The sequence below is a fragment of the Hypanus sabinus genome, chromosome 6, assembly GCF_030144855.1.
Source record: "Hypanus sabinus isolate sHypSab1 chromosome 6, sHypSab1.hap1, whole genome shotgun sequence".
In the NCBI taxonomy this organism is placed as follows: Eukaryota; Metazoa; Chordata; class Chondrichthyes; order Myliobatiformes; family Dasyatidae; genus Hypanus; species Hypanus sabinus.
The window spans coordinates 65,301,830-65,327,801 of record NC_082711.1 but is presented as its reverse complement, the minus strand read 5'-3'; the positions used below and the strand labels follow the sequence as shown (position 1 = coordinate 65,327,801).

Genomic DNA, 25,972 nt, shown 5'->3' with positions numbered 1-25,972 from the left:
AGGGACATTAAAAACTTAGGCATATAATATTAGAAAAATTAAGGGTCATGGGTTGTGTAGGAGGGAAGGGTTAGATTGATTGTAGAGTATGCTTATATAGGTTAGCACAACATCAAAGGCCGTGGGACCCCTAATGTGCTGTACTGTTCTGTGTTCTAAAACTTCAGAATGTAAGATAGGTATTTTTATAAATCTCTGGATAATAGAATTTCTTGCATGTTGGATCATGAAATGTCTTTTGCAGGACCCTACCTTATGCTTGATTACTGTGGTGGTTTATTTACTCAGTAGTTTGTTTTATCACATACACCAAACTAGTGAAAAATGTGGTTTCTTTAGGCAAGTAGTTGCTTGCTCACTTTAACACATGGATTTTAAGCACAAATTTCTGGATAATGATCAGATTTGTGAATCATAGATTTATTTTTCTATAGAAGCAGTGAAGGAACTGAGGCCAATTTACATACAGATGCTATTTAGACTTATGAATCAGTTCCATACAATGTTATTTTGAAAACTTTATTCAGAAGCAAACCACAGCCTCCATTTCTTTTTAAAATTATTTTTAGCTCAGAGTTAGAATACAGATTGAATACGTTTATAAGCTTACTGCGCTTCACCCAGCAACCCTTTTTCTTTGTTCACTTCTCGGTAGTAGATGATGCAGAATAGATTGTGACAGAATACAAATTCATAGAATAGCATTTCATTTTCCAGAGTTGAGAATGTTGAACAAGTCACAATCTCCACACCTTATGCACACTTGACATAAGTACAGCCAGTTTAAATGAGCAATTGCTTGGGTGACCAGCGGTATTTGCCAAGTGCTGCTGGCATCTTCTACCATGTGGTTCACAGGAACAAAACCTGCTGTAACCTGGGGACGAGAGTGCTTGTGTGTACATCTTGGTCATACTGATGATCGTGATTCTCCCACCAGCTATTCTATTTTAATTTATGATGACAACAAATTAGGTAAGTTTGTCACAATATCATTTTTCGATCTACAAATATAGTTTGTAGTAAAGTTCAAAGGTTCATTTATTATCAAAGTGCGTATGCAGTATACAAATCTGAGATTCTTCTTCTCCAGACATCCACATAACCAAAAAAAAGCAACACATTCATCAACCCCCCCAAACCCCCCTCCCCAGCTCAAAATGTCACAAGAACATCAACTCCAAATCCCCCTCCTCTGCACAAAAAACGAGAAAGAATGGGCAAAAAACACAGACTATAAAAAAAAGACTGAGAAAAAGTCCCTAGACTATATCCAAAACACAGAAAACCTCGGTAACATTAATGTGGGCACTTTCCATTTTTGCTGTGAATATAGGAATTTATAAACCTAAAGAAAGTTTGCATGTATTGGGAATTGAATTATCTTAACCTATACTGAACCAATAATCCCCTGCCCATATTTTACTTTATTTGAAGACAATGACATATTAACTCCCCTAAAGCAGTACCATGGAAACTGAATGTTTTGAGTGATGTATCTCATCGATTGTTTGTACGTTGCGCACGTTCTATTTAAGCATTATGAGATTCTTGTAGGTCACACCATTATTTTCGTGGCTGAGATATTACTCGTAATTTTAAGGTTGTTATTAAACTTGCCTTTTGAGTTGCTCAATTTTAAATCAGATTCTTTTGCACTTCTAGGTATGTTGCATTAAGTGACACTGCAATAGATTGTATGTCATTTACCTCTGGTTACTTTGTTCTACAACTTCAGATCCACAGGCAACTTTTTTATAATTTCTTTATAATTAGGTCATTTTAATTAGCCACCAGCTCTTTTTCTTTCCTTTCTGGCTCTTGGCACCGGATTATGTAGTGGAGGGAAGTACACAGGAGGTCAGAGCTGGGGTGGCTGCAGAAATCCATGAGGGGTCTAGAATTTAAGATGGTAAGGCTAAGAAGGCGTTTATAAGTAAGAAGGAAAATTTGATACTTGAGGGTGTTAGAAGATCAGAAATCAATGTAGTCAGTGAGTACAAGAGAAGATTAAATAATTGTCAGCGTGTTATTAAACAGACAGTGCAACTTTGTTCAAGCTGAAGTTTGTGGAAGAAGTTAGCATAAACAGAATTGTTCGGTATGGAAAGAAAAAGACATGAACTGGGGGAGTAGGGCTGGTTGTAGCATTGGAGCTGACTAAGATCCCCATATTAGTACCCCAGAATTTATCAGTCTCGCCTTGCCTTTTAACTGATTTGTTTTCAATATTATTACCTTCAAATCTATCAACATTTAACTTGCAAAATAATCTTCTACGTCAATGGTCCCCCAACCACCAGACCGCAAAGCATGCGCTACCAAGCCGCGAGGAAACGATATGATTTGGCGATATGAAACGATGTGAGTCAGCTGCACCTTTACTCATTCCCTGTCATGCCCACTGTTGAACTTGAACACACACGAGGTCATTACGCACGCCAAGTCATTACCCACACGAGGTCATCAGTCGCCTAAACGCAATGATACCCTCGTGCCAGGGATCACTTGTTGGCCTCGGGTAACTGGCCGGCTCACACGGCCAGCGAGAAGTGCTGTTGCTACTGGCCTGGAGCGCGGACAGATGGGCGCCACCTCTAAACCTGTTCACCACACTGAATGTCCGTGGGGAACCTGGTGCTAAAATATTCACAGACGATCTAATTCGGGCTCAGGGTTTCGTAAGTAGCAGAGCAGCTACCTCGCTGTGATCTACTGAAAGTCATCCCTCGAAACTGTCTTTCGTTAGCCGATAGATCCTACCTACCTACAAGGTGGGGAGGGCTCTCTCCCGACTGTGACCACCGCGGCCTCCGGATGGGGACCTCCAGCCCTTCCCTTGTCCTCTCACCCCACGCATGACCAGCCGCACCTGGGCAAGGTGTCCGGCGCCAGGTGGGCGGAGGCTGCCTAATGAGGCAATGAAGCCCTCAAAACTGCTTCGCTACCCTGAGTCCAAGCACACTGCACTTAAAGACAAACCCGTTGAGTTTTGTGAGCGGAAAAAACGTGAGCAAGCAGGACAGAAGCAAGTGCTGATAGCCACGAAAACCAAATTGTGGAATAGACCGGACTTAAGGAACCCCCTTTGAGTATCGCTGTATTCCGGTCGTGATTAACACCCCCACCCCCCCATCAGCCGGTCCACAAGAATATTGTCAATATTAAACCGGTCTGCGATGCAAAAAAGGTTGGTGACCCCTGTTCTACGTGTCACATTAGCACACACCACTCTCCATTTTTCAATCTTCTAGCTACTTCTTCGCAAACACAATCGGATCTTCAATCAACACTTCCCTTCTATTATGCCCATTTGACATAAGTTAGTAATGGACCCTAGCAATTTTTGTCTAGATTCTTATGTCAGGCTAAACTGTCTTAAATCCCCTATGTTCTCCCCACCCCTCCTTCCTCAAATGCAGATGTTGCATTTGTTACATTCCAATCCACTCAAATCATTCCTTAATCCATGTAATTTTGGAAGAAGGCCAATAAGGCATTTGCTGTCACCATACCAGAACACTAAGATGTAGGCATCAATCCGTAGCATTTGTTGGTTTTAGTCTCATTAAATTCTCTAAGTTTTCTTAGTAATTATTTTAAATCCACAGCTCGTATCAGACCATTACTTCCCACTATTTCTCGTTCATTTATCATGCACACTTCTTTAATTATCTTTAATTATTTTCTGCTTCTGAACTCTTTTCATGATAAGTTTGTTTGGATAGAAGACAATTTTTTTCACTTGATACCTAAGAAATATGTATGCTTTCAAAATTAAATGATTATTTAGCTGTTTTAAAGATGAACCTTGACAACACTGGGTTTAAGTGGCAAGTATTACTGCCCCAAATGGGTACACATTCTTCAATAAAAAAGTAAAAACTTAGAAATAACCTTTATTGTGCCTTTAGTAACATTTTCCAATTTGTACCTGAAAAGGATCTACTTAAATTGTGGATTTCAGAGTTCTGTTTTTATTTCCAGCTCTGGCCAGAGAAATTATGTATGGCAGATTAATGGTACAAATTGTTTATTTTGATTGAGGGTCTCTTAAAATCTGTACTGAAAGCAGTTTAAAATACATGGTTTTCATTTGACTACATTTGATTTTGAAGCTTTGTATTGCCATTGTGTGGAAATATTCATCACCTGCATTTAGGTTTTATTACTCTTCATTTCGGAGTATTTCATTAAAAATGTTTGCCTTTTGCCGGCATCTATATTTATCATTGACTTTGCATCTTGCAGCGCTGGACAGGGCTTGCATGGCTCTTTCACAATTACACATGACTACTGTTCCATGTTAGGCAATCTGCACATGAATCCACGGGGAACAGTAATATGTTTGATTGATGGCCAGAGACTGAGCTAAAGTATTTTCCATGTCCCCTGCGAGATAATTCAGGTTGAAGGAGCCAATTGGAGATGATTGACGCTGAAGTAATAAGAAAGGGCAATGTATGTACTGATGTGGGGCCAGATAAACATGTTTCAAATGGAACAAGAAATCATTGAAAAGGGGCAGGCTGAGAGGAGAAAAGAATAGTTCTACTTCATGCTGCAGCATTTAGAGTTACCTGGATTGTGATATAACAGTCTGGTTGCTAGGCAACTCGTTATGCCTAATTCTGCACAGAGCAGATTCAGGCCTGGGATCTTCCTGGTATGTAGAGTTCAGTAGCTCAGTACACAATACGTTTACTAAATTAATGATTGGTCATAACTTAAATCAAAAATTTACTGGCTTATATTAACTTGTTTTTAGAAGTTTGCATTAATATTGTTTGATATTTTTGCCTTCTTGATATTTCCAATTTCTTTTTTCATTCTTGCTATGGTCTATCATTGATTATATTTTCTTGGAATATTTACATTCCTTCTGACTTGAAGTGTCTTTGAAAGATTGGGGATTGTTTCCTTTATTTTGTGTGTATTTTCTTTTCTGGACTTAGTTTATTATTAATTCCATTTTCAGCTTTTGAGAAAATGTATTTTACAAATGGGAAACCCTGTTGTGGAAGGCCCATTAGGATGTCCGCCGTTTGAGAAGCCCAGTATAGAACAGGTAAAGAAAGACGTTACTTTGCAAACTGCAAACTAGAATAAATTTCACTTTTGTTCCAAAAAAAGACTGTGCTGAAAACAAAAGTTGATAAATGAAAGAAATTGTCCCCTCTGAATGGTCCCCTATCTGTGGGTAGGAAAATATAACCTGAGAATACAGTTGATAGATCTTTTAGAATTTCATTTGCTGCTTCAAATGCATTCAAATTTTCTCTCATGTCATTTTATAACTAAGTTTGTAATTCATGCCTCATTCCTCTTCGTGACAGCAAAGATGTATATGCAATCCTCATATTTTTGTTAATCTTCTCCCTTCCTCACCACCCCCACACTTCCTGGAAATATGAAGGCTCTGATTAAAAGTGCTACACTACTGAGCTGAGGGAGATTTTTTGGGTGTGGCTGTCTGAGGCTAGTCTCCCAGCCTTCTTTCACTGCCCATGGTTAGTGCTAGAATCACAAGCTTTGGAGGGACTCCATTAATCTCTGGTTTAAATTGTGCTAACTCAGTGAATTATTAACACAAACAGTTTAATAAAAGGAGACATGTTTATCCAACTTCATGTTTCAGGGTAGAATTAGAACCGTAGGTGGAGATTTATTTGCCAAAATGCATTGAAATCCAATTGGTTCATGTGCTGATGGGCTCATCAGAACATAAAGGAATTGAAAAAGTTGTTTCAAACTGAACCGCAGTTTATTCTGGCTGGAGAATGCACTGACTTTCAATTCATAGATGGAAAACAAAATTTGAAAGATACAAATCTATAGAATTTTCTATCTGAGAGATCTGTATTTGATCCTGATCCTGGGTGCTGTCTGAGCAAAATTTACATGTCCTCCTGTGACCACAGGGGCTTCTGCCCATTATTCTGGTTTTCTCCAACATGCCAAAGACAATAGACAATAGGTGCAGAAGTAGACCATTCGGCCCTTCGAGCCTGCACCGCCATTCTGAGATCATGGCTGATCATCTGCTATCAATACCCGGTTCCTGCCTTGTCCCCAAATCCCTTGATGATGTGATAAATTAATTAGCTACTGTGTATTGCCCCTTAATGTAGGTCAACTTAATCAAAATGGAGTGCGCATGTGAGGGAGGATAAATTGTTTAGGGAAGTAAGGAGAAAGGGAGCAGGCTGGTTGGGAGCATGCAGTCAACTGACCCCTTTCTGTGTTGCATTTGGTAAATAAGAATATTTGGGCCTTAGATATGTAGATATTTAAAGGAATCACAGAAAAATATAGTATATAGGCAAGTGGATTGAAGTAGAGATTTTAGTGATGGCAAAGAACTAGAGAACTTTTTCTGATGATCTTGTGAAGCACAGCAAATCATGGATGAACAATGGAGATGAATGTAAAAATATATGAGAGTTATTTCTTAGGACACGAAAAGAATAAGAATCCAGAATGCACAGAGTATATCTCCCATTTTATAAATGTGGAGTTACAGTATTTATTTCAGATAATTGTATAAACAGAAGTGTTAATACATTGAGTTGCTTTATAAATTAAATTGCCTTGCACTTTCTGTCTCATCTTTGTCCTTTAAGAGTCAGAAACTGCATAAAATTTATATTTGGACACAATATTAGTTGACGATTCCGAAGGTTCAGGAATAAAATATTGCAGATCATTCCTTCAGTGTGTGAAATTACACTTGCGTGTAAACATTAGTGCACCATTCTCTGTGCCGTGAGCATGGAGAAGCCCTGCATATGCAGGAAAAACAAACCACCACCTCCCTGTTCACCCACCCACCTGCCCCGTCAGCCACACCCTGCCTCAGAGGTGAGAAAATCTCCAGTTCCCATTGGACTCTTTGGTCACCTCAGAACCTGTAGAATTTGAGTGGAAACGGGTCAACTTGGAAAAGTGCTTAGGAAGGGATAATGATTTGTCTAAAATATTATTTGTGTTTTAGCAGAAATATTAACCTTTTTAATGTCCAAGTGTAAGAACAACCTGCCGCTGACACACAGCTGTGTCATGCCGGCATTCAGCTGTACTGACATGTTTTAGTATGCATCTTGGAGCAGAGAGTTCTTTTTATCTTGCTATTTACATTTTCTCGTTTTTACTCAGGGAGTTACTAATTTTGTGCAGTACAAATTTAGCCACCTTCCGCCAAAGGAAAGGCAAACAATTTGTGAACTGTCTAAAATGTTTTTGAATCGAATCAACTACTGGCAGCTGGAAACACCCTCGCAAAGGAGACTTCGGGTACCAAATGATGATTGTGCTGGATACAAGGTTAATTATACAAGGTATAATCGTCCACAAAAAGGGAAGGCATTACATTTAGGGGGCTTGTTACAATGCAAGTTTGGTCTTTTAGCTGCAGAAGTGACAGTTTAATATGGCGTAGGTTGTAGCATTCAAATTTTATAATGTAACACAGTAAGATCTTAGGGATGGGACAAGTTAGAGACTGTACCTACAGTCAAAGTTTCTGAAAGGAAGAGGAGTAGGGACTGAATAATTACAGATTTCGCTTGAACCCAGTCAGTCGAGATGGTAACTTTTGCTATTTTAATGCTGTGTGGAAGTTGAACTATTTGAGGGTATGCATTAGAGCTTGAATTTATATCTGTGACAACTTGATGTTACTGTTTTTTTTTTAACAATTAAAGGATGTGACCTACAGCATTTTGCATGAGCAGGTGAGTAAAGGGGTGTGGAACTTTAATTCACATGCTCTTTTAAGATATCAATGTCTGGAGTGTCCAATGTGCAATCTCAGCTGACTTACACTCTTTGGCACTTCCCTGGGTGACTCTGCTCTCTCAACCCACTCTGCAGTAATACCAATTGTAACCTGACAGGTTAACTCATTTGCTCTCTCCATAGAGGCTACATGACCTGCTGAGTATACCCAACATTTTCCATTTAATATCTGTGATAAAACCTGTTCCTCTAAATACTCACCTTGTCAGCCAAGGGACAGAAGAAGTGGAGAGAGAAACAGAGTTAATCTTTCATCTTTATAATAAAAAATGGAAGATTTTACAGTTCAAAGTAGAATTTATTACAAAGTAGAAAGTAGAGTATATACATGTCTCCACATACAACCCTGCGATTCATGTTCCTGCGGGCTTACTCTGCAAATCTATAGAGTAGTAACTGTAAAGAGGATCAATTTAAAAAAAGGAATACAGATGAGACTGACTGTTGAAATTCAACTATAAATAAATAGCAATAAATAAGTTCAGCATGAAATAACAAGATAAAGATTAAAGTAAGATCATTGGTTGTTGGAACATCTTAATAGATGAGTGTAATTAGCCTCTTTTGTTCAAGAGCCTGATGGTTGTGGCGTAGTAACTGTTCTTGAACCTGATGGTGCGAGTCCTGAGGCTCCTGTACCTTCTACTTGATGGCAGCAGTGAGAAAGGGTGGTGAGGATCTTTGATGATCAATGCTGCTTTCCTACATCAGCATTTCATGTAGATGTGCTCAATACAGATAACAGCTTTTAAGCCCAGTGAAGATCTAGGAGAAGGCTGAGGACAGGGGAAAAAAACAAACTGGTGATCTCTGTTATAAAGTCATGGAGCAGTACAGTACAGATACAGCCCCATTGTGCCAACTAGTCCATACCAACCACAGGACCCAGCCAGCTAGTCCCACTTCCTTGTGTTCGTCCGTCTAGGTCTCACCCTTCTGTATACCTATCCAAGTGCTTCTTAAATGATACGGCTGTACCTGCTTCCACCATTTCCTCCAGTGGCTCGTTCCAAATTCTTGCCACCCTTTGTGTGAAATCATCGTCCCTCAGGTCTTTACCGCTCTCATCCTGAACCTATGGTCCCTTGTTTTGGATTTCCATGCTGTGAGGAAAAGACTATTAACCATCTATATTATCTATGTCCCTTATTATTTTAATTCCTTCTACATAGCCATCATTCATTTCCCTGTATTCTGGGGTGTAAAGATGCTGGTCTGGTCAACCTCATCCTGTACGTCAGGCCCTCTAGCCCTGACAATTTCCTCAAAAATATGTTCTGCACTCTTTCCAGTTTAACCAGATCTTTACTACAACAGGGTGACCAAAACTCTACACAATATTCCAACTGTGATGTCACCAATGACTTATACAACTGCAACCATTATACTCATTGACCTGACCGATGAAAGCCCTCATGTTATACACCTTTTCATGATCGTGTCTACTATGATTCTGGTTTTCACTCAACTATATTACACGATTCCATTTGATTTCTTCAACTTTTCCAGCTCTGATTAAAAATTTGAAGACCAATAAACATTTGGATGGAGCATTCATGCATTCTAATCAGTCTGTCCATGTTTAAGTTGATCTGTATGAAATTTCAACCCCAGGAAAATATTCATTCCACAGCCTTTAGTTTTAAAGGTATGGTAGTTGTCTGCCATGTCTGTTGATGACAGGAAACCTGTGCAGGAGAGTTTTTAGAGTGGAAAAGCCCTTGCACTGGGGCAGTGCCGTTCTCCTGACCTCTGAAGTTCAGGTCCAGCCGCATGAACAGGCATCACAAACTAACTTCTTTAAAAGAAGACCATTTGAGTTAAAGTCAAAGTTGAGTTTATTATCATACAAATGATTACATATATGCACAAGTGCATTGCAAAACTTACTTACAATTGTATCGCTAACATATAGCATAAAATAAAGCAGTCTTCAAATTAAGGAAGGAAAGAGCCCAATTAGACCAAAGAAAAAAAAACAATGTTAATTTTAGTCAAAATGATCAAAATGGTCATACATAGCTGAATAATTTTAGGGTTGTGCTGATTGATTTAAAAGCTGAATGGTCGAAGGGAAGTAGCTGTTCTTGAACTGATGGGACTTCAGGCTTTTGTACCTCCTGCTGTGAGAAGATGGCATGACCCAGATGGTCGAGATCTTTGGCTATGGATATTTCCTCTTTAGGGCAGCACTTCCTGGTGATGGGGAGGGATTAGTTTGATTGGGGAGAGCAGGAATGAGACAAGACTAGGTACAAAACCCTTGTGTTAAGTTGCTTTATATAAACCAATACATTGATTCTCAATTTAAACTCTTATCTTAATGATGACACAAACCTGATGACATTCTGAATATGAGGACCAATCTCCCAATAATAAAATAAGTTATTAATGAATGAAGTAAATCGAAGTTTTAAATCTGAACTAGATTTCCCAAAAGATTTAATCCCCATTAGCAAGAGCAATGGTTGCCCTGTATTTACATCAATTCAATCAGCAAGCAAACGAAAGAGTGCTAACACTGGTTCCTGCTGATGGATGTCCAGATAGACTAGGGGAGAAAAAACACAGACAAAAGAATTTGATGGATTTTTATAATTGGGTGCAAGTGCATTCACTACAGAGATTTAGAGTTAGTGTCATAACTATAACTTTTCAGGGCTGTTAAGTAGGCGTCCTTGGTGCCTTTTTCAATTCCATCACATCCTTTCTGTAACGTCGTAACCCGAGCCGTGAGCAGGGTGTGCGAGCTTTAGTGTGGAACTAATGGGCATGTGAGGGAGAATAGATTAAAAGTGAATTGAGTGAGTGAATAGGATAAAGCACACACTTTCGCTAAAGGAAGTGAATTTTGGAAACTGTACAAATAGTATTAATCTATGTATTATGAATGCTGTGTCACCAGGAGTATGCTGCACTGTTACTATTGTCTTCACCAGCATTTTAATATACCTCTTACACAGAGCCTGAAGAATTTTAAAGTTAGGATTGAACTTGAAGATTTGTTTATTCTTTGTATATTAATTACCAGTTGACTCAGTTAAAATGCTGCAAATTTTAGCTAGCATAATCTAATGCTGTTACAGATGTTCAGAATACTGAGAGAATCAGATCTTTCCTAATTATTCAGCATTATGTTTGGATTTGAAATTACAAGGGATAAATCCATGCACTCTGTAGTCTTTGCAAATGTTGGCTCTTCCCCAATCCTGCTAGTCTATAAAATGCCAAAGTTCCATTACATACATGGACCCTTTGTCCCACAATGTCCTCGCCAGAATTTTGGTCCATCTACATTAATCCCATTTGCCCACATTAGGACAGTATCCTCCATGCCTCGCCGATTCAAGTGCCTGTCTAAATTTCTCTTAAAAATCAGATATATTTTACAGTCAACACACACAAAATGCTGGTGAAACACAGCAGGTCAGGCAGCACTTCTCCCTATAGATGCTGCCTGGCCTGCTGTGGTCCACCAGCATTTTGTGTGTGTTGCTTGAATTTCCAGCATCTGCAGATTTCCTCATGCTTGCCTTTATATTTTACAGTCTTGTGTTTAGGTCTTATCATGCAACTCCCTCGCTTGTATAAATCAAACTGTGACAATTTTTTCTATAGTGTTTATTTTTGTGGACAGTTGATTGACTGAATCCCAATGTTTGCTTTGTGGTCATGAAATAATCCTCACTGTAAAGATTAACGGTCAGAAATAATTTGATTGCTGGATTGATTGGACAATGCAAGCAACTAGAGTATATTTGATCACTGATTTGTGAAGTTAAGGGGGAAAAGCCTCAGGATGTCAGAAAATGTGTTATGTGCTGAAGGAGGCCAAGGCTCAGCCCCGCGTTTAGAGTAGACCCACAATCTTCAGCTGGTTAGCTCAGATAAAAGGGATTTTCCAACAGAGAACTAATTGCACTATTGCAACTACTGAAGCAGAAGGGGGATTTGGTCTATGTGGAATCAAAAGGTGTCTTAGAGAGGATAAAATATAGCTGAGAGAATGGAAAACAAAATCCCAAGTTTGAATTTTGAACAAATGCCAAGTGACAGAGATCCAATCTATTAAAATGTAACTTGAGAATTCCTGCCAGGATTAATGAATTGTGTTGAATAGAGATGTGGAGGCAATATCCTGAATTTTTTTAAAATGCAGTTTAGAAATTGAAAATAGAAGTGTTTTGACTATATGGTCTATAAGTCTGAAAAATACTTCCCACAACTAGTAAAAAAGAAACTTTAAAATATCCATGGCACTGGTAATAATAATATAAAACATTTCAGTAGCGAATTTCCAAATAAGTCACAGTGCTAAGCAACCTAGACCTTTATTTTATGTTATTGGAAGATTCAGCAGAGAGCTTCTCACCCTCAAAAATTTGCATACATGGTGTTCAAAGCAGAGTCTGTTTAGCCTCACTATATCTCAATATTTACCTTCCACTTCTCCACAAGAACTGCAAGAAGCAGTAGGAGATCCAGATTATTAGCTACTTGTATACCCTCGTGGCCACTTTATTAGGTACAGGAGTATACCTAATAAAGTAACCACAGGAATTAAACCTGGTGTGGTCTTCTGCTGCTGTAGCCATCCACTTCAAGGTTCAAAATGTTGTGCTTTCAGTGATACTCTTCTCCATAGCTCTGTTGTAACGCATGGTTGTTTGAGTTACTATCAATTTTCTATCATCTTGAACCAGTCTGCACATTCTCCTCTGATCTCTCATTAACTGGAAGCTTACTGTTTTTGCACCATTCTCTGTAAACTTCAGAGACTGTTGAGCATGAAAATCCCAGGAGATATGCAGTTTCTGAGATATTCAAACCACCCAGTCAAAATTACTTGCGTCACATTGCTTCCTCATTCTGATGATTGGTCTGAACAACAACCGAACCTCTGGACCATGTCTGCATGCTTTTATGCACTGAGTTGCAGTCATATGATTGACTGAAGAGGTGTTTGCATTAATGAGCAGGTGTATCTAATAAGATGGCCACTGAGTGTAATCACCTGTATCAAATGTTAATATGGGTTTAGATATGTAGCTAATTCATCATTATTGTAAGAACATATTGTGTTTTGACTGTGCAGTTGAAAAATGAGAACTTTTATTTGTTACATACTTTCTGAGCCTGATGTCTGCTAATTCTTTTCAGATGGCTGTGTTACTGTAATGTCCCTCAGTTCTGTGATAGTCTTCCTCGGCATGAAACCACGCAGGTTTTTGGAAGAATATTGCTTCGCTCTGTTTTTACTGTAATGAGGCGGCAGTTATTGGAAAAATCCAGGCAAGAGAAAGATAAGCTACCTTTAGAGAAACAAACATTGATCCTAACACATTTTCCAAAGTAAGTACTTAAAGATCAGTTGGTGTAATTCTCTAAAACTTCAAATGTATTGGTTTACTTTTTTATCTGTTTGAATTAGAATGAATATTAAACATGTTTTCAGCAAATTATTCCACATTAATGATCCAGCTGAGAAACCTGTTAATACTAGTTTGTATCTAACTTGAAGGATAGCATTTGCAATACTGATTTAGATTTATAAAGCTGAAAATCGCTTCTACCTGCTACCCAGGGATTTAGAATACCTCAAAGCCTTCACAAACATTGGAATAGCTTTAAAAAGTAATCTTTGCTGTAACGTAGAGAAGGAAAATTAAATACTGTCCAGAAGTCCTAGATCTGTGAAGATTTAAAGAAGATTAAATCTGAAAGAAAGGTTAGATATGGAGTGGCGGCCTATGCTACTTTATGCTGTCCAAAGAAGCAATCTCAGCAGAATAACTCCATCAATTTGCCTTTAATAGGATCAGAAAAATGTACGTCTGCATGTAAGCGAACATACTTACTTAATCAGCATATTTGGTCAGTGGTTTAGGCAGCTTCCTCCAGTGGCAGATGAGTAGTTAGGCATTTGGGCGACACGGTAGCGTAGGGATTAGCATAAGGTTATTACAATGCCACCACAGTCCAGTTCACTTCCCGTCGCTGTCTGTAAGGTGTTTGTATGTTCTCCCTGTGACCGCATGGGTTTCCTCCGGGTGCTCTGCTTTCCTCCTACATTCCAAAGATGAATGGGGTAGTAGATGTGGTTGGGCAGCATGGGCTTATTGGGCTGGAGGAATCTGTTACTATGGATTATCTCTCAGTCAAATAAAATAGAAAAGTAAACTTCCTTACGGCATGTCACATGTCAGCCAAGAAGAGCAGCAAGCACATGTCCCTAAAGTTCCTCCATATAGAGTCAAAATAAAATCAACAAGTCTGAAATATTAGGAAGACGCTTTAGTACTAATTAATCTGAAGAGCAGCTCAACAAATCAGTGAGACTATTCTGCCCAAGCACAGATTCCCCATTTTGTATTCTTTTAATGCACTTGGAGATCAAGCAAAACAGATAACTTTTTGTTTATTCCTTGATCATATCAATTGGTCTTTCCCATGTCTCATCCTGTCTTTCGTGTTAGTGTTAATCAGATTGATTTTACAAAACTTTATGAAGTATTTGACAGTGGTTTTCAGAGACACTTCAGATTTACATAACAGAGGATCTTGCAAGCCTTCCTATCTTTCCCAGCACAATATGCTCCAAGGCGCATCTAAGCCCAAGGACAAATCATCACTTCTGGCTTCACCATTAATTCTTGGCTGTATTAGTTTTGCTAATTCCCAGTTCTCCTTATGTTTAAGTAGATGAAATAACGGTTCATACATAGGAAAATAATCTGATTGCCAAGGTAAAGATAAAGATGGCAGAGGTGATGGACATTTACACTGAGATGCCAGTGCTGTACATATGGAAACCAACTCTGTTTGCTGATGATGTTTCAAGGGGTAGGTTGTAACTTAAGGCAAAGGAGGAGAACTAAGCACACATTCTTGAAAGATTCTGGAGCTTTTACGGTTAGGGACGTAATCACCAATCGCACTGTGGTCATGATTGGATAGGTAAGGTTGGAAACACTTGTGAGAATGCCAACCGACCAGGGTGATCGAGGAGAGTGTTGGAGGAAGATAAACCTGTTCCTGGGATTTGTGACGGGGTAAATATATGAAATGTCATGTGATGCTCTCTAGGAAACCTGGTCCCTGCATATTTTGTTGCTGTAGGAATGAGCTTAACATCATATTGACTGATATTATATTTCAGTTTATATTTGTACTTTATGAAGTCAGCCACTTCCTCAACATTCACACAGCAAAAAAGTTCCATATGTAGATCAAGTTTATTATACACTTCTGTACAGGATGGAAAGGCCAGGTTAATGTCTGGGTTAAGTAGTACATTGAACCCTTCCTTTAATGCTATGTTACAGGCCAGTGAGTGTAGGAGGTACTGGCTGTATTGATTTGAGACTGTTTGGCTATATTCATTTGAAAATTATTTAAAATACAGAAGCGTGCTACAGGATTCTAAATCACCACTGCATTGAACAAGTAGACACCATTTAAGTTTGTATGGAAGCCTAGCTCAATAACATAAATGGGATTCAAATAATCCCACCAGAATATTGCACTTGAATCCCAGGGGGACCAATACCCTGGTGGGGAGGTTTGCTAAGGCTATTAGGGAGAGTTTAAACTAGGATTGCTGGGGGGTGGGAACCGAATTGAAGAGACGGAGGAAGAGGCAATTGGATCACAAATAGTGAAAGCTTGGAGACAGGGCGAGAGAGAGGATAGGCAGGTGATTCAGAAGGCACGCGCTCAGACCAATGGTTTGAGATGTGTCTATTTTAATGCAGTGAGTATTATGAATAAAGCGGATGAGTTTAGAGTGTGGACCAGTACTTGGAGCTATGATGCTGTGGCCATTCCAGACACTTGGATGGTGCAGGGGCAGGAATGGTTACTTCGAATGCCAGGCTTTAAATGGTTCAGAAAGGAGAGGGAGGGAGACAAAAGAGGTGGGGGTGTGGCACTGTTGATCAGAGATAGTGTCACGGCTGCAGAAAAGGAGGAAGTCATGGAGTGATTGTCTACAGAGTCTCTGTGAGTGGAAGTTAGGAACAGGAAGGGGTCAATAACACTATTGGGTGATTTTTATAGACCACCTAATAGTAACAGGGACATCGAGGAGCTGATAGGGAGACAGATTCTGGTAAATTGGAATAATAACAGGGTTGTCATGGTGGGAGATTTTAATTTTCCAAGTATCAATTAGTGTCTCCAATGTGAGTGGTTTAGATGGGGTGGAGTTTGTTAGTTGTGTTCAGGAAGGTTTCTTGACACAATATGTAGATAAACCTACAAGAAGAGAGGCTGTACTTGATCTGGTATTGAGAAACAAACCTGGTCAGGTGTCAGGTCTCTCAGTGGGAGAGCATTTTGGAGATAGTGATCACAATTCTAACTCTGTTACCATAGCATTGGAGACGGATAGGAACAGACGTTAGGAAAACGTTTAATTGGAGTAAGGGGAAATATGAGGCTATCAGGCAGGAACTTGGAAGCATAAATTGTGAACAGATGTTCTCAGGGAAATGTACGGAAAAAATGTGGCAAATGTTCAGGGGATATTGACGTGGAGTTCTGCATAGGTACGTTCCAATGAAACGGAAAGGATGGTAGGGTACAGGAACCATAGTGTAGAAAGGCTGTTGTAGATCTAGTCAAGAAGAAAAGAAAAGCTTACAAAAGGTTTAAAAAAACTAGGTAATGATAGAGATCTAGAAGATTATAAGGCTAGTAGGAAGGAGCTCAATAATGAAATTAGGAGAGGCAGAAGGGGCCATGAGAAGACTTTGGTGGACAGGATTAAAGAAAACCCCAAGGTATTCTACAAGAGGATAAGATGTGAGAGAGTAGGATCAATCAAGTGTGACAGTGGAAAAGTGTGTATGGAACCAGAGGAGATAGCAGAGGTACTTAATGAATACTTCGCTTCAGTATTCACTATGGAAAAGGATCTTGGCAATTTTAGGGATGATTTACAGTGGACTGTAAAGCTTGAGCATATAGATAGTAAGAAACAGGATGCGCTGGAGTTTTTGGAAAGAATCAAGTTGGATAAGTCACTGGGACTGGACAAGATGTACCCCAGGCCACTGTGGGATGCAAGGGAGGAGATTGTTGAGCCTCTGGCGATGATCTTTGCATCATCAATGGGGATGGGAGAGGTTCTGGATGATTGGAAGGTTGCAGAAATTGTTCCCTTATTCAAGAAAGTGAGAAGAGATAGCCCAGGAAATTATAGACCAGTGAGTTTTACCTCATTGGTTGATGTTGATGGAGAAGATCCAGAGAGACAGGATTTATGAACATTTGGAGAGGCATGATATGATTAGGAATAGTCAGCATGGCTTTGTCAAAGGCCTTAAGAGCCTGAGTATGTGACTAAACACAATGATGAAGGAAGGGCAGTAGATGTAGTGTATTTGGATTTCAGCAAAGCATTTGACAAGGTACCCCATCCAAAGCTTATTGAGAAAGTAAAGAGGCATGGGATCCAAGGGGACATTGCTTTGTGGATCCAGAATGTTCCCACAGAAGGCAAAGAGTGTTTGTGGCCAGGTCATGTTCTGCATGGAGGATAGTGACTAGTGGTGTGCCACAGGGATCTGATCTGGGACCCTTAGTCTTTGTGATTTTTATAAAAGACCTGGATGAGGAAGTGGAGGGATGGGTTAGTAAATTTGCTGATGACACAAAATTTGGGGGTGTTGTGGATAGTGTGGAGGGCTGTCAGAGGTTACAGCGGGACATTGATAGGATACAAAACTGGGCTGAGAAGTGGCAGATGGAGTTCAACCCAGATAAGTGTGAAGTAGTTCATTTTGTTAGGTCAAATATAATTGCAGGATATAGTGTATAAAATAGAGGATCAGAGAGATCTTGAGGTCTGTGTCCATCGGACACTCAAAGCTGCTGCACAGGTTGACTCTGTGGTTAAGGCATACGGTGCATTGGCCTTCATCAATCATGGAATTGAGTTACTTACTTTATTGTCACCAAACAATTGATACTTGAGCCAACAATCATCAGAGCGATATTTGGATATATGTGCTCCCTGGAGTACAACTCGAAGTAAATATAAGAAAAATTTAAATTATAAATCATAATTAGAAAATAAAAAAGGGAAAGTAAGGTAGTGCAAGTCAGGTCCGGATATTTGGAAGGTACGGCCCAGATCCGGGTCAGGATCTGTTCAGCAGTCTTATCACAGTTGGAAAGAAGTTGTTCCCAAATCTGGCCGTACGAATCTTCAATCTTCGAGTCTAGGAGCTGAGAGGAAATTTTGCAGCTTTATAGGACTCTGGTCAGACCCCACTTGGAGTACTGTGCTCAGTTCTGGTTGCCTCACTACAGGAAGGATGTAGAAACCATAGAAAGGGTGCAGAGGAGATTTCCAAGGACGTTGCCTGGATTGGGGAGCATGCCTTATTAGAATAGGTTGGGTGAACTCAGCCTTTTCTCCTTGGACCTGATAGAGATGATGAGAGGCGTTGATCATGTGGATAGTCAGAGGCTTTTTCCCAGGGCTGAAGTGGCTCACACAAAAGGGCATAGTTTTAAGGTGCTTGGAAGTAGGTACAGAGGAGATGTCAGGGGTAAGTTTTTTACGCAGGGAGTCGTGAGTGCATGGAATGGGCTGCCAATGACGGTGGTGGAGGTGAATATGATAGGGTCTTTCAAGAGACTCCTGGATAGGTACATGGAGCTTAGAAAAATAGAGGGCTATGGGTAACCCTAGGTAATTTCTAAGATAAGGACACATTCGACACAGCTTTGTGGACCGAAGGGCCTGTATCGTGCTGTAGGTTTTCTATGTTCTAACATTGTTAAAGAGTTACTTCATTGTTATGATTTTTTGATAAACTTGGTAAACTATCTTGTATACATTCTAGATGCAGTGCTTTAACTTACAGTCATAGAATTGTCTGTATATTTGGAGAGGCCAAAGCCAGCTCCTACAGAGTAGTCATTGTTGATGGAAACCTTAACCCAAGTTAATATAAAGTTTGGGTTTTCTATCAAAACTAAGCACTTATTGAAATAATAGCTGAGTAATTCCCAGATCCTAATAACTTTAAAGTTGTTAGTTTCCCATGTTAATGTTGAAGCCAACTAATCCCAAAACATTGATTTTCATGTGTCATAATTTCCTTGATGGTAATTTGATATATGACTAATGTCCAGAATCCTGAAGACCCCTTCTATTTCAACACCAATAAAGTAGAGTATATTTCTTTCATATTCATCAAAAAGCAGCCTGTATCTGTGGAGTGACTGGTAGTCTGTTAACCGTCCCTTTCACAGGAGAGCATGATAGAAAGGGTCAGATTAGAGAAAGTATAGACATTGGTTGTATATTGTTAAATGAGAATGACTTTACTGATGAGTATTAACATTAAGAACTTCGTTAGACTTCACTTGGAGTACTGTGTTCAGTTCTGGGTGCCTCATTACAGGAAGGATGTGGATACTGTAGAGAGAGTGCAGAGGAGATTGAAAGGCATGCCTTATGAGAATAAGTTTGAGTGAATTTGGCCTTTTCTTCTTGGAGCGATAGGTGATGAGAGGTGACCTGATAGAGTTGTTTTGATGAGAGGCATTGATCATGTGGATAGCCAGAGGCTTTTTCCCAGGGCTGAAATGGCTAACACAAGGAGGCATAGTTTTAAGGTGCTTGGAAGTAGGTACAAGGGGGATGTCAGAGGTAAGTTTCTCACACAGAGAGTGGTGGGTGCGTGGAATGCACTGCCAGTGACAGTGGTAGAGGTAGATACAATAGGGTCTTTTAAGAGACTGTTAGATAGGTACATGGAGCTTAGAAAAATAAACGGCTATGTGGTAGGATAATTGCAGTCTCTAGAGTAGGTTACATGGTTGGCACAACATTGTGGGTTGAAGGGTGTGTAATGTGCTGTAGATTTCTATGTTCTGTTTTACACCAAAGAAAATACCTCTGCACTTTTGTTATATCATAGATTCCTTTCCATGTTGGAGGAAGAAGTATATAGCCACAACTCTCCCATATGGGATTTAGACTTCACTGCGTCATCCGGTAACATCCAAATAGGGATGCAAGCAGGTAACTAATGGTCAGCAGTTTTTGAATACTCACTCAGAAGTCAGAACACGAGAAAATACTTCCTGAAAGAGAAAGTGCAACTTGTTTCTGAAGTGTATTGGGCTCTTTAGCTTGCGAGCATCTAGTTGCTTTGGGATCATAGAGCAGTAGAACACAGGAACAAGATTTTTAGTCCATGATGACTTTGCCAGCCATGATGCCAATTTAAATTAATCGCATCAGCCTGTCACAGCCTATGTTCTTCCATTTCCTCCTTGTGAAAATCATGTGCTTGTCTAACCACCTCCTAAAAATTACTATCCCTTCTGGTTCCGCCACCTCCTGAACAGCACCTTCCAGGCGCCTACCTCTCATTGTGTCAAAGTCAAATTTATTGTACATACATGCAGATGTGCAATGTAAACCTAATTGCAGCAGCTTATTATAGATTATTATGTTAAAAAAAATCTTGTCTTGTAAATCTCCGTGAAACGTTTCCTCTCTTGCATTAAGCCTACCTCCTGTAGTATTTAATGTTTTCACCCAGGAAAATAGACTGATTATCCACCCTGTCTATGGCTGTCGTAATTTTATACACTTATATTGTCAGTCTCTGACATTCCAGAGAAAAGTGACCAGAGCTGAATACGTACTCCAGATGAGGCCTAATGAAAGATTTATATACGATCCCTGAAAGATATTCAGCCCCCCACAAATATTTTCACATTTTACCATCACATTATATTAAAGTAGGATTTTTGTGCTAATTAACAAAACCTTGTACATCATGTCAAATCAAAGAAAAATTCCAAAACCTGTCTATCAATTTTCTCAGAATTAAAAACCAAAATTGTGAGGCTGAAAAAGTATTCATCCCCTTTGAAATTACTATGCTAATATCCGTCACCCAATTTGTGGAAAATTGGAAGATCACCTGTTATCAATATCTCGAAAGAATAAATACCCCCTTACAGAATAAGGTCCAACGGTATGGTAGATTTTCAACAGAACAAACCAAAATGAAGATAAGAGAGCATTCAAAGCAAGGGAGGGGAGTGATAATAGAGAAGCACAAATCTGGAGAAGGGTACAAGGCCATCTCAAAGGCACTGAATGTACTTTGGAGCTCAGTGCAGTCCATCATGAAAAAGTGGAAAAATATGAAACCACAGCCACACTGCCTAAGTTAAGCCGCCGCTCTGAACCTAGTCACCGGAGAAGAATGGCACACGTACAAGAGGCGACTGTGACACCAACAGTCATTCTGAGTGAGCTGCAGATGTCAGTGGCTGCAACTGGAGGTGATGTTCTTGGCTCCACGATCTCTAAAGCCTTGCACAAAAAGGGTATTTATGGAAGAGTGGCAAGAAAGAAGCTCTGACTTTAAAAGAAAAGGCATATCCTTACCCATAACCACTTTGAAAAGCACCACGCAGAAGATACTGTAAAGATGTGGAAGAAGGTCTTCTGGCCTCGATATTTAATGGTACATCTGGCATAAATCTAATACTGCACATTAGCCAGCTAACAATGTCCCTATTGTAAAGTATTGTGATGGCCTTGAGTGGCCAGTTTTTGTCAGTTTTTGAATTTTTAGTTATACAATTTTCTCTGTTATTTGAACTCTACTGTGAAGAAAGGAGAATGTGATTCACAAATAAATATTCTCAGTTAAATTGATCAAAATCCCTGGTTGTAATACTCATGTGAACAAAGGATTGGGGGCTGAATACTTTTTCAAGGCACTGTAGCTGCAAAATGACTTGCCAGCTATTATACTGAATCTCCCAAACAATGAAGGCAAGAATGCTTGATGCCCAGTTTGCTATCCAGCTACTTCCTTTATGACAAATAGGGTAAGTTGTACAGATTTGTGAGCCTGTCGTCACACTATTATTTAGTTATTTTTCATGTATTTGAACTTTAGCTCCCACCAAGCAATTTGGGTATGAATCCAGCCCAATTTCTGGCAGTACTGATCAAACCAACTCTGGAAGCTTGAGTCCTATCTGGAGGAAGAAAGTGACTTCTGGCTCTGAACAAATATTGGGTAAGACAATTGGTAAAACCTAACAGTAGAGATGTTCTTGCTGAAGCCTGGCCAAAGCTCAAAATTACAAAACCTATTGTGTATTTCTGAAAGGAGGCTTCAGTATTTTGTACATATCACCATGGAGCATCTTCTGAACAGTTTGTGTTCAGATTGGTGAGAGTTTACCAGTAAAGATTATTAAACCAATAATTCATTGGTTCCTAGATAACTCATGAAATCCATCTTCTTGAATAAAAAACAGGTAGTATATTCCCTGGTAATATTTGAGTAGGTTTTTGACACCAGTACCATTAATCCAAAATGATGGACTATTTTCATGCCTTGTATATTGGGAGAGTAATATAAGTTTTTATTTCTGTGTTGCAAGTATAGCTATAGTTTGACATTATATTACTGTTATTTGCTTAGAAAAACCTTTAAAAGTTTATCATTAAGTTCAAAAAACTGATTTCTGACCAAATTTATTATTTCATCAGGAGAGAAAAGAAAACCGACAGAATCTTTGAATATGGATGATGCTAAGAGACAAAGAGTCTTGGGAGATATCCCTATGGAACTGGTGAATGAAGTAATGTCAACCATCACAGATCCTGCTACTATGTTGGGTCCAGAGGTAAGTGCATCACATCCTATATGTACAGGCAGTCCCCGGGTTACATACGAATTCCGTTCCTGAGTCCGTCTTTAAGTCAGATTTGCACGTAAGTCGGAACAAGTACATCCAGTATTATTTAGCGTCAGTTTGACTTAGAATATAGTATATATTTTACCTCTCTATGCATATAAAACACTTAAGAAATGTATGTATTCTAATAATTAAACCACTGCGTTGCTTAGTAATAATTGTAGCTTTCATCGGGGCAGGGCCTTTCACATGCTCCATTACTCTCACTTTATCCGTTATCCTTTAAAATTGTTCCGATCTTTGACCAACTGTAGCCTAGCACTTTTCCAATGACCGATGGCGTTTCACCTCTTTCCAAGCACTTTATTATTTCCACTTTATTTTCAACTGCGATCGCTTCCCGTCAAAGGAGCAGAAACACTGCAGGCGGTGGGTCCTGAGCTGCGCCGGCTCCCGAGATCCGCTGGGTCCTAAGGAACACCATACTGAATTCCCCGGATCCTAAACTCCACTGCACTGTGACAGGCTAAATGGGACAAGTGGGGGATGTGCTGGGTTTGGGTATTTGATCCTCCACAATATTCCGCGTGGGAATTTAAACTGGAGGTGGCCGTGTTTTTTTTTACGAAGTCGAGTTGCGAGCTTGACATCAACCGGGCACAGATGGTACAGGGGTCACTGGATCAATATCAACTCGGCACAGGAGCGGTCTTTCACTAGATCGAACTCGGGAAACTCTGTTCTCGAGCCCTTCGCTGATCTCACTGCGCCACCAGCCAACCAGAACGGGGGCGCGGGATCAAGGTGAATCTTACTAAGAAAAATTTAAGCCAAATACAAAGTTAAGTACTCAACACAGTATCACAGCAACAACTTAAAATGGTGGATGGCATCACGATCTGACTTAAAATGGCGGACGGTGTTCTCCTTCCTCGGTTCGTAAGTACGAATTGTCCATAAGTTGGACGTTCATAACTCGGGGACTGCCTGTATTGAATTCTTGTTGGAAGCTAATGTGGCCTGCAGTTCACCTTTGTTACTCAGTATTTTTTTTCTCAGTCTGTTTATTTAAGAAGTTTAATCCATTTTCTGTTAAACTTCTGTTGGTCTTTATAAATGGCTAACTTAATAAAAACATTTTTTAAAAAAGGAATCATATTCACAAGTTGTAAAATGGGCAGAGAAATGGCAGAAGGAACTTAATCCTGAAAAAATATGGAATGCTGATATTGCGAAGTCCTATGTAAACAAGGAATGGTAGGATCATAGAGTGTACTGTGGAACAGAAAGTCATTAGATTGCATGTCCAAGGACTCCTGAAGGCAGCAGTACAGATAAGTAAGTGAAGAAGATATTTGCCTCATGTACAACACACTGGAGGAACTCAGCAGGTCGGGCAGCATCCGTGGAAACGAGCAGTCAACGTTTTAGACCGAGACCCTTCGTCAGGATATTTGACCTCTAGCTAGGGAATAGTATAAAAGAGTCCCAGATGGTAAGAAATATTTCCCTTGGTAGAGGTAGAATGTTACTGTGATGTATAGGACACATAAGATATTTGAGGAGAATTCTTTCACCTCAAGGAAAAGTTGGATAAAATTTGGAATGTACTGCCAGAGTGGGTGCTGGAGGTAGCTACAGTTACAGAATTTGAATACTTGAAACACCACAGCATAGAAATTAGGTGCCAGGATATGGGATTGGTATAGATAGGTACTTGATGCTGGGATAGATGTAGAGGGCTAAAGCTGTTAAGTCCTAACAATGTATTGGTTCTCTTATCTAACCCTTCAAAATTGTTGCTACCTAGGATTTGATTAATAAGTAAAATTTCTTTACAAAAGTCTTCAACAATATTATCCAGAAAACTTCATCAGTATGAAGACAACGTCCAGTTCCATCTTGCTCCCATTTCCTTGATGACTGCTCTACTTCAAAATTGTTGGACTGGTTATCTAATATCCAATGCTGGAAGGGCAGAATTTTCCTCCAGATAAATTGTCTTTGGTCCCCACTCGTATTCCCTATCCCTGAAAGCTGACTACTACTTTTCACTGAGCCTGACTACCTAGACTCTCAATGTCTTGATTTATTGTTGTTTCATTGTAGCTTAAGCATTGTAAATTGAAAACATTAAGGTAGGTATCATTTCAACTTTTTTCCACGTAATTTAAAACAACAAATTGTAGCTTATTAGATTTTGAGTTTCAAGTGGTCTATGTACACAATCCAAAATATAATTCCTAATTTAGTTATGACTTCCACTTTGTTCAATATATGTTGTAGCCAAATGATGCTTTATTTTACTGCATCAAAAGTGGAGTTTTATTAAACCTGAATTTGTTCAAAGCCAACAAAATGTAATGGGAAACCGACATCTGTTCTGTATTTCAAGACGAGTTTACTATCAGCACACGCTGCCAGAGATGAGGCGGCAAGGCTTGAAGAAAGAAGGGGTGTAATCGAATTCCACGTTGTAGGAAACTCACTGACCCAAAAGCCAAACAAAAAAATGATGATGTGGCTCGTTGGCCTACAGAATGTTTTTTCCCATCAGTTACCAAGGATGCCCAAGGAATACATCACCCGCCTTGTCTTTGACCCGTGAGTGCAGTTTTTGTTTTGCCTAGCTTGTAGCATTATTAATGTGTGAATACATGGGCTATTAATACTTCAGTGCATGGAGGTGACTCTGCTAGTTTAGAGCATGGCAGCAGGGTCTGTGATACCCAAAGCCTTGCATGTGTTAAAACTGGCAGTTCCCAGCTGTGCACTTCACAATCACATCATATCTTTAGCTTTTCCTTTGCCTCTACTCATGATAGTACAGTGAGGAGATTGGTGAGGAAAACATTGCAGGAGGCGTAGTATGTAAGACTTTGGATGGAATAAGACTGAAAGGTGAATGAAAGGTTGTGGCAAGGGGAAGATGTTCAGAGGATGGGCAAGTGATTGGTAATGATTGAAGAAGAGTTGCAGGGTTAAGAGATGAGCAGAAAAGACCAGATAGTTTGGAAAGAAGATTTGTGAGTGAGGGTGCAGAAGATTAAAAGGCCCTGGAATGGGGATAGGAGTGGGTTAAGTGGGATGATTAGAGAAACAGGAAAGGAGATCGGGGTGGACTGGGGCATACTGGAGAAAGGTGAGCGTTGCAGGGCAGCAACAGGGAATGGAGACTTCGCTCCGCGGTTCTTTACTCTTTAGCAGAGAATTTCTCTTAAAGGAAGATAGATGGATGTATCCTTGGGATGTCTTTACTACAGGGTCATTGGCCACCATCCAGGCGAGGATGCACATTGGTATGTAACAAATGGTGCTGCTGCTACACAACTCCATGTTCATAGTGGTCTTGGTGTGGAGTTTGCATGGGCTGCATGACCACATGGGTTTTCCCTGGGTAGTTTGGATTTCTCACAACGCCTAAGGACTTGCTAATTGGCCATAGTGAAGGTGAGTGGTAATGAATCAGTGAGTA

The 25,972-nt window shown here is 39.7% G+C and overlaps 1 protein-coding gene across 5 annotated transcripts in view; it reads left to right on the top strand.

The window, feature by feature from the left end:
* kat2b (K(lysine) acetyltransferase 2B) overlaps positions 1–25,972 on the top strand; it is a 75,841-nt gene that overhangs the window by 23,439 nt on the left and 26,430 nt on the right. For all 5 annotated transcript variants that reach the window (XR_009512668.1, XR_009512667.1, XM_059972340.1 and 2 more), the window contains exons 4-10: positions 4,979–5,068; positions 7,156–7,337; positions 12,958–13,149; positions 19,737–19,840; positions 21,747–21,869; positions 22,349–22,485; positions 24,893–25,101. Coding sequence is in view for 3 of the 5 variants with exons in the window: in XM_059972340.1 (XP_059828323.1) it covers positions 4,979–5,068; positions 7,156–7,337; positions 12,958–13,149; positions 19,737–19,840; positions 21,747–21,869; positions 22,349–22,485; positions 24,893–25,101 (1,037 nt within the window). In the remaining 2 variants the exon portion in view is untranslated. The remainder of the gene's footprint in view (positions 1–4,978; positions 5,069–7,155; positions 7,338–12,957; positions 13,150–19,736; positions 19,841–21,746; positions 21,870–22,348; positions 22,486–24,892; positions 25,102–25,972) is intronic.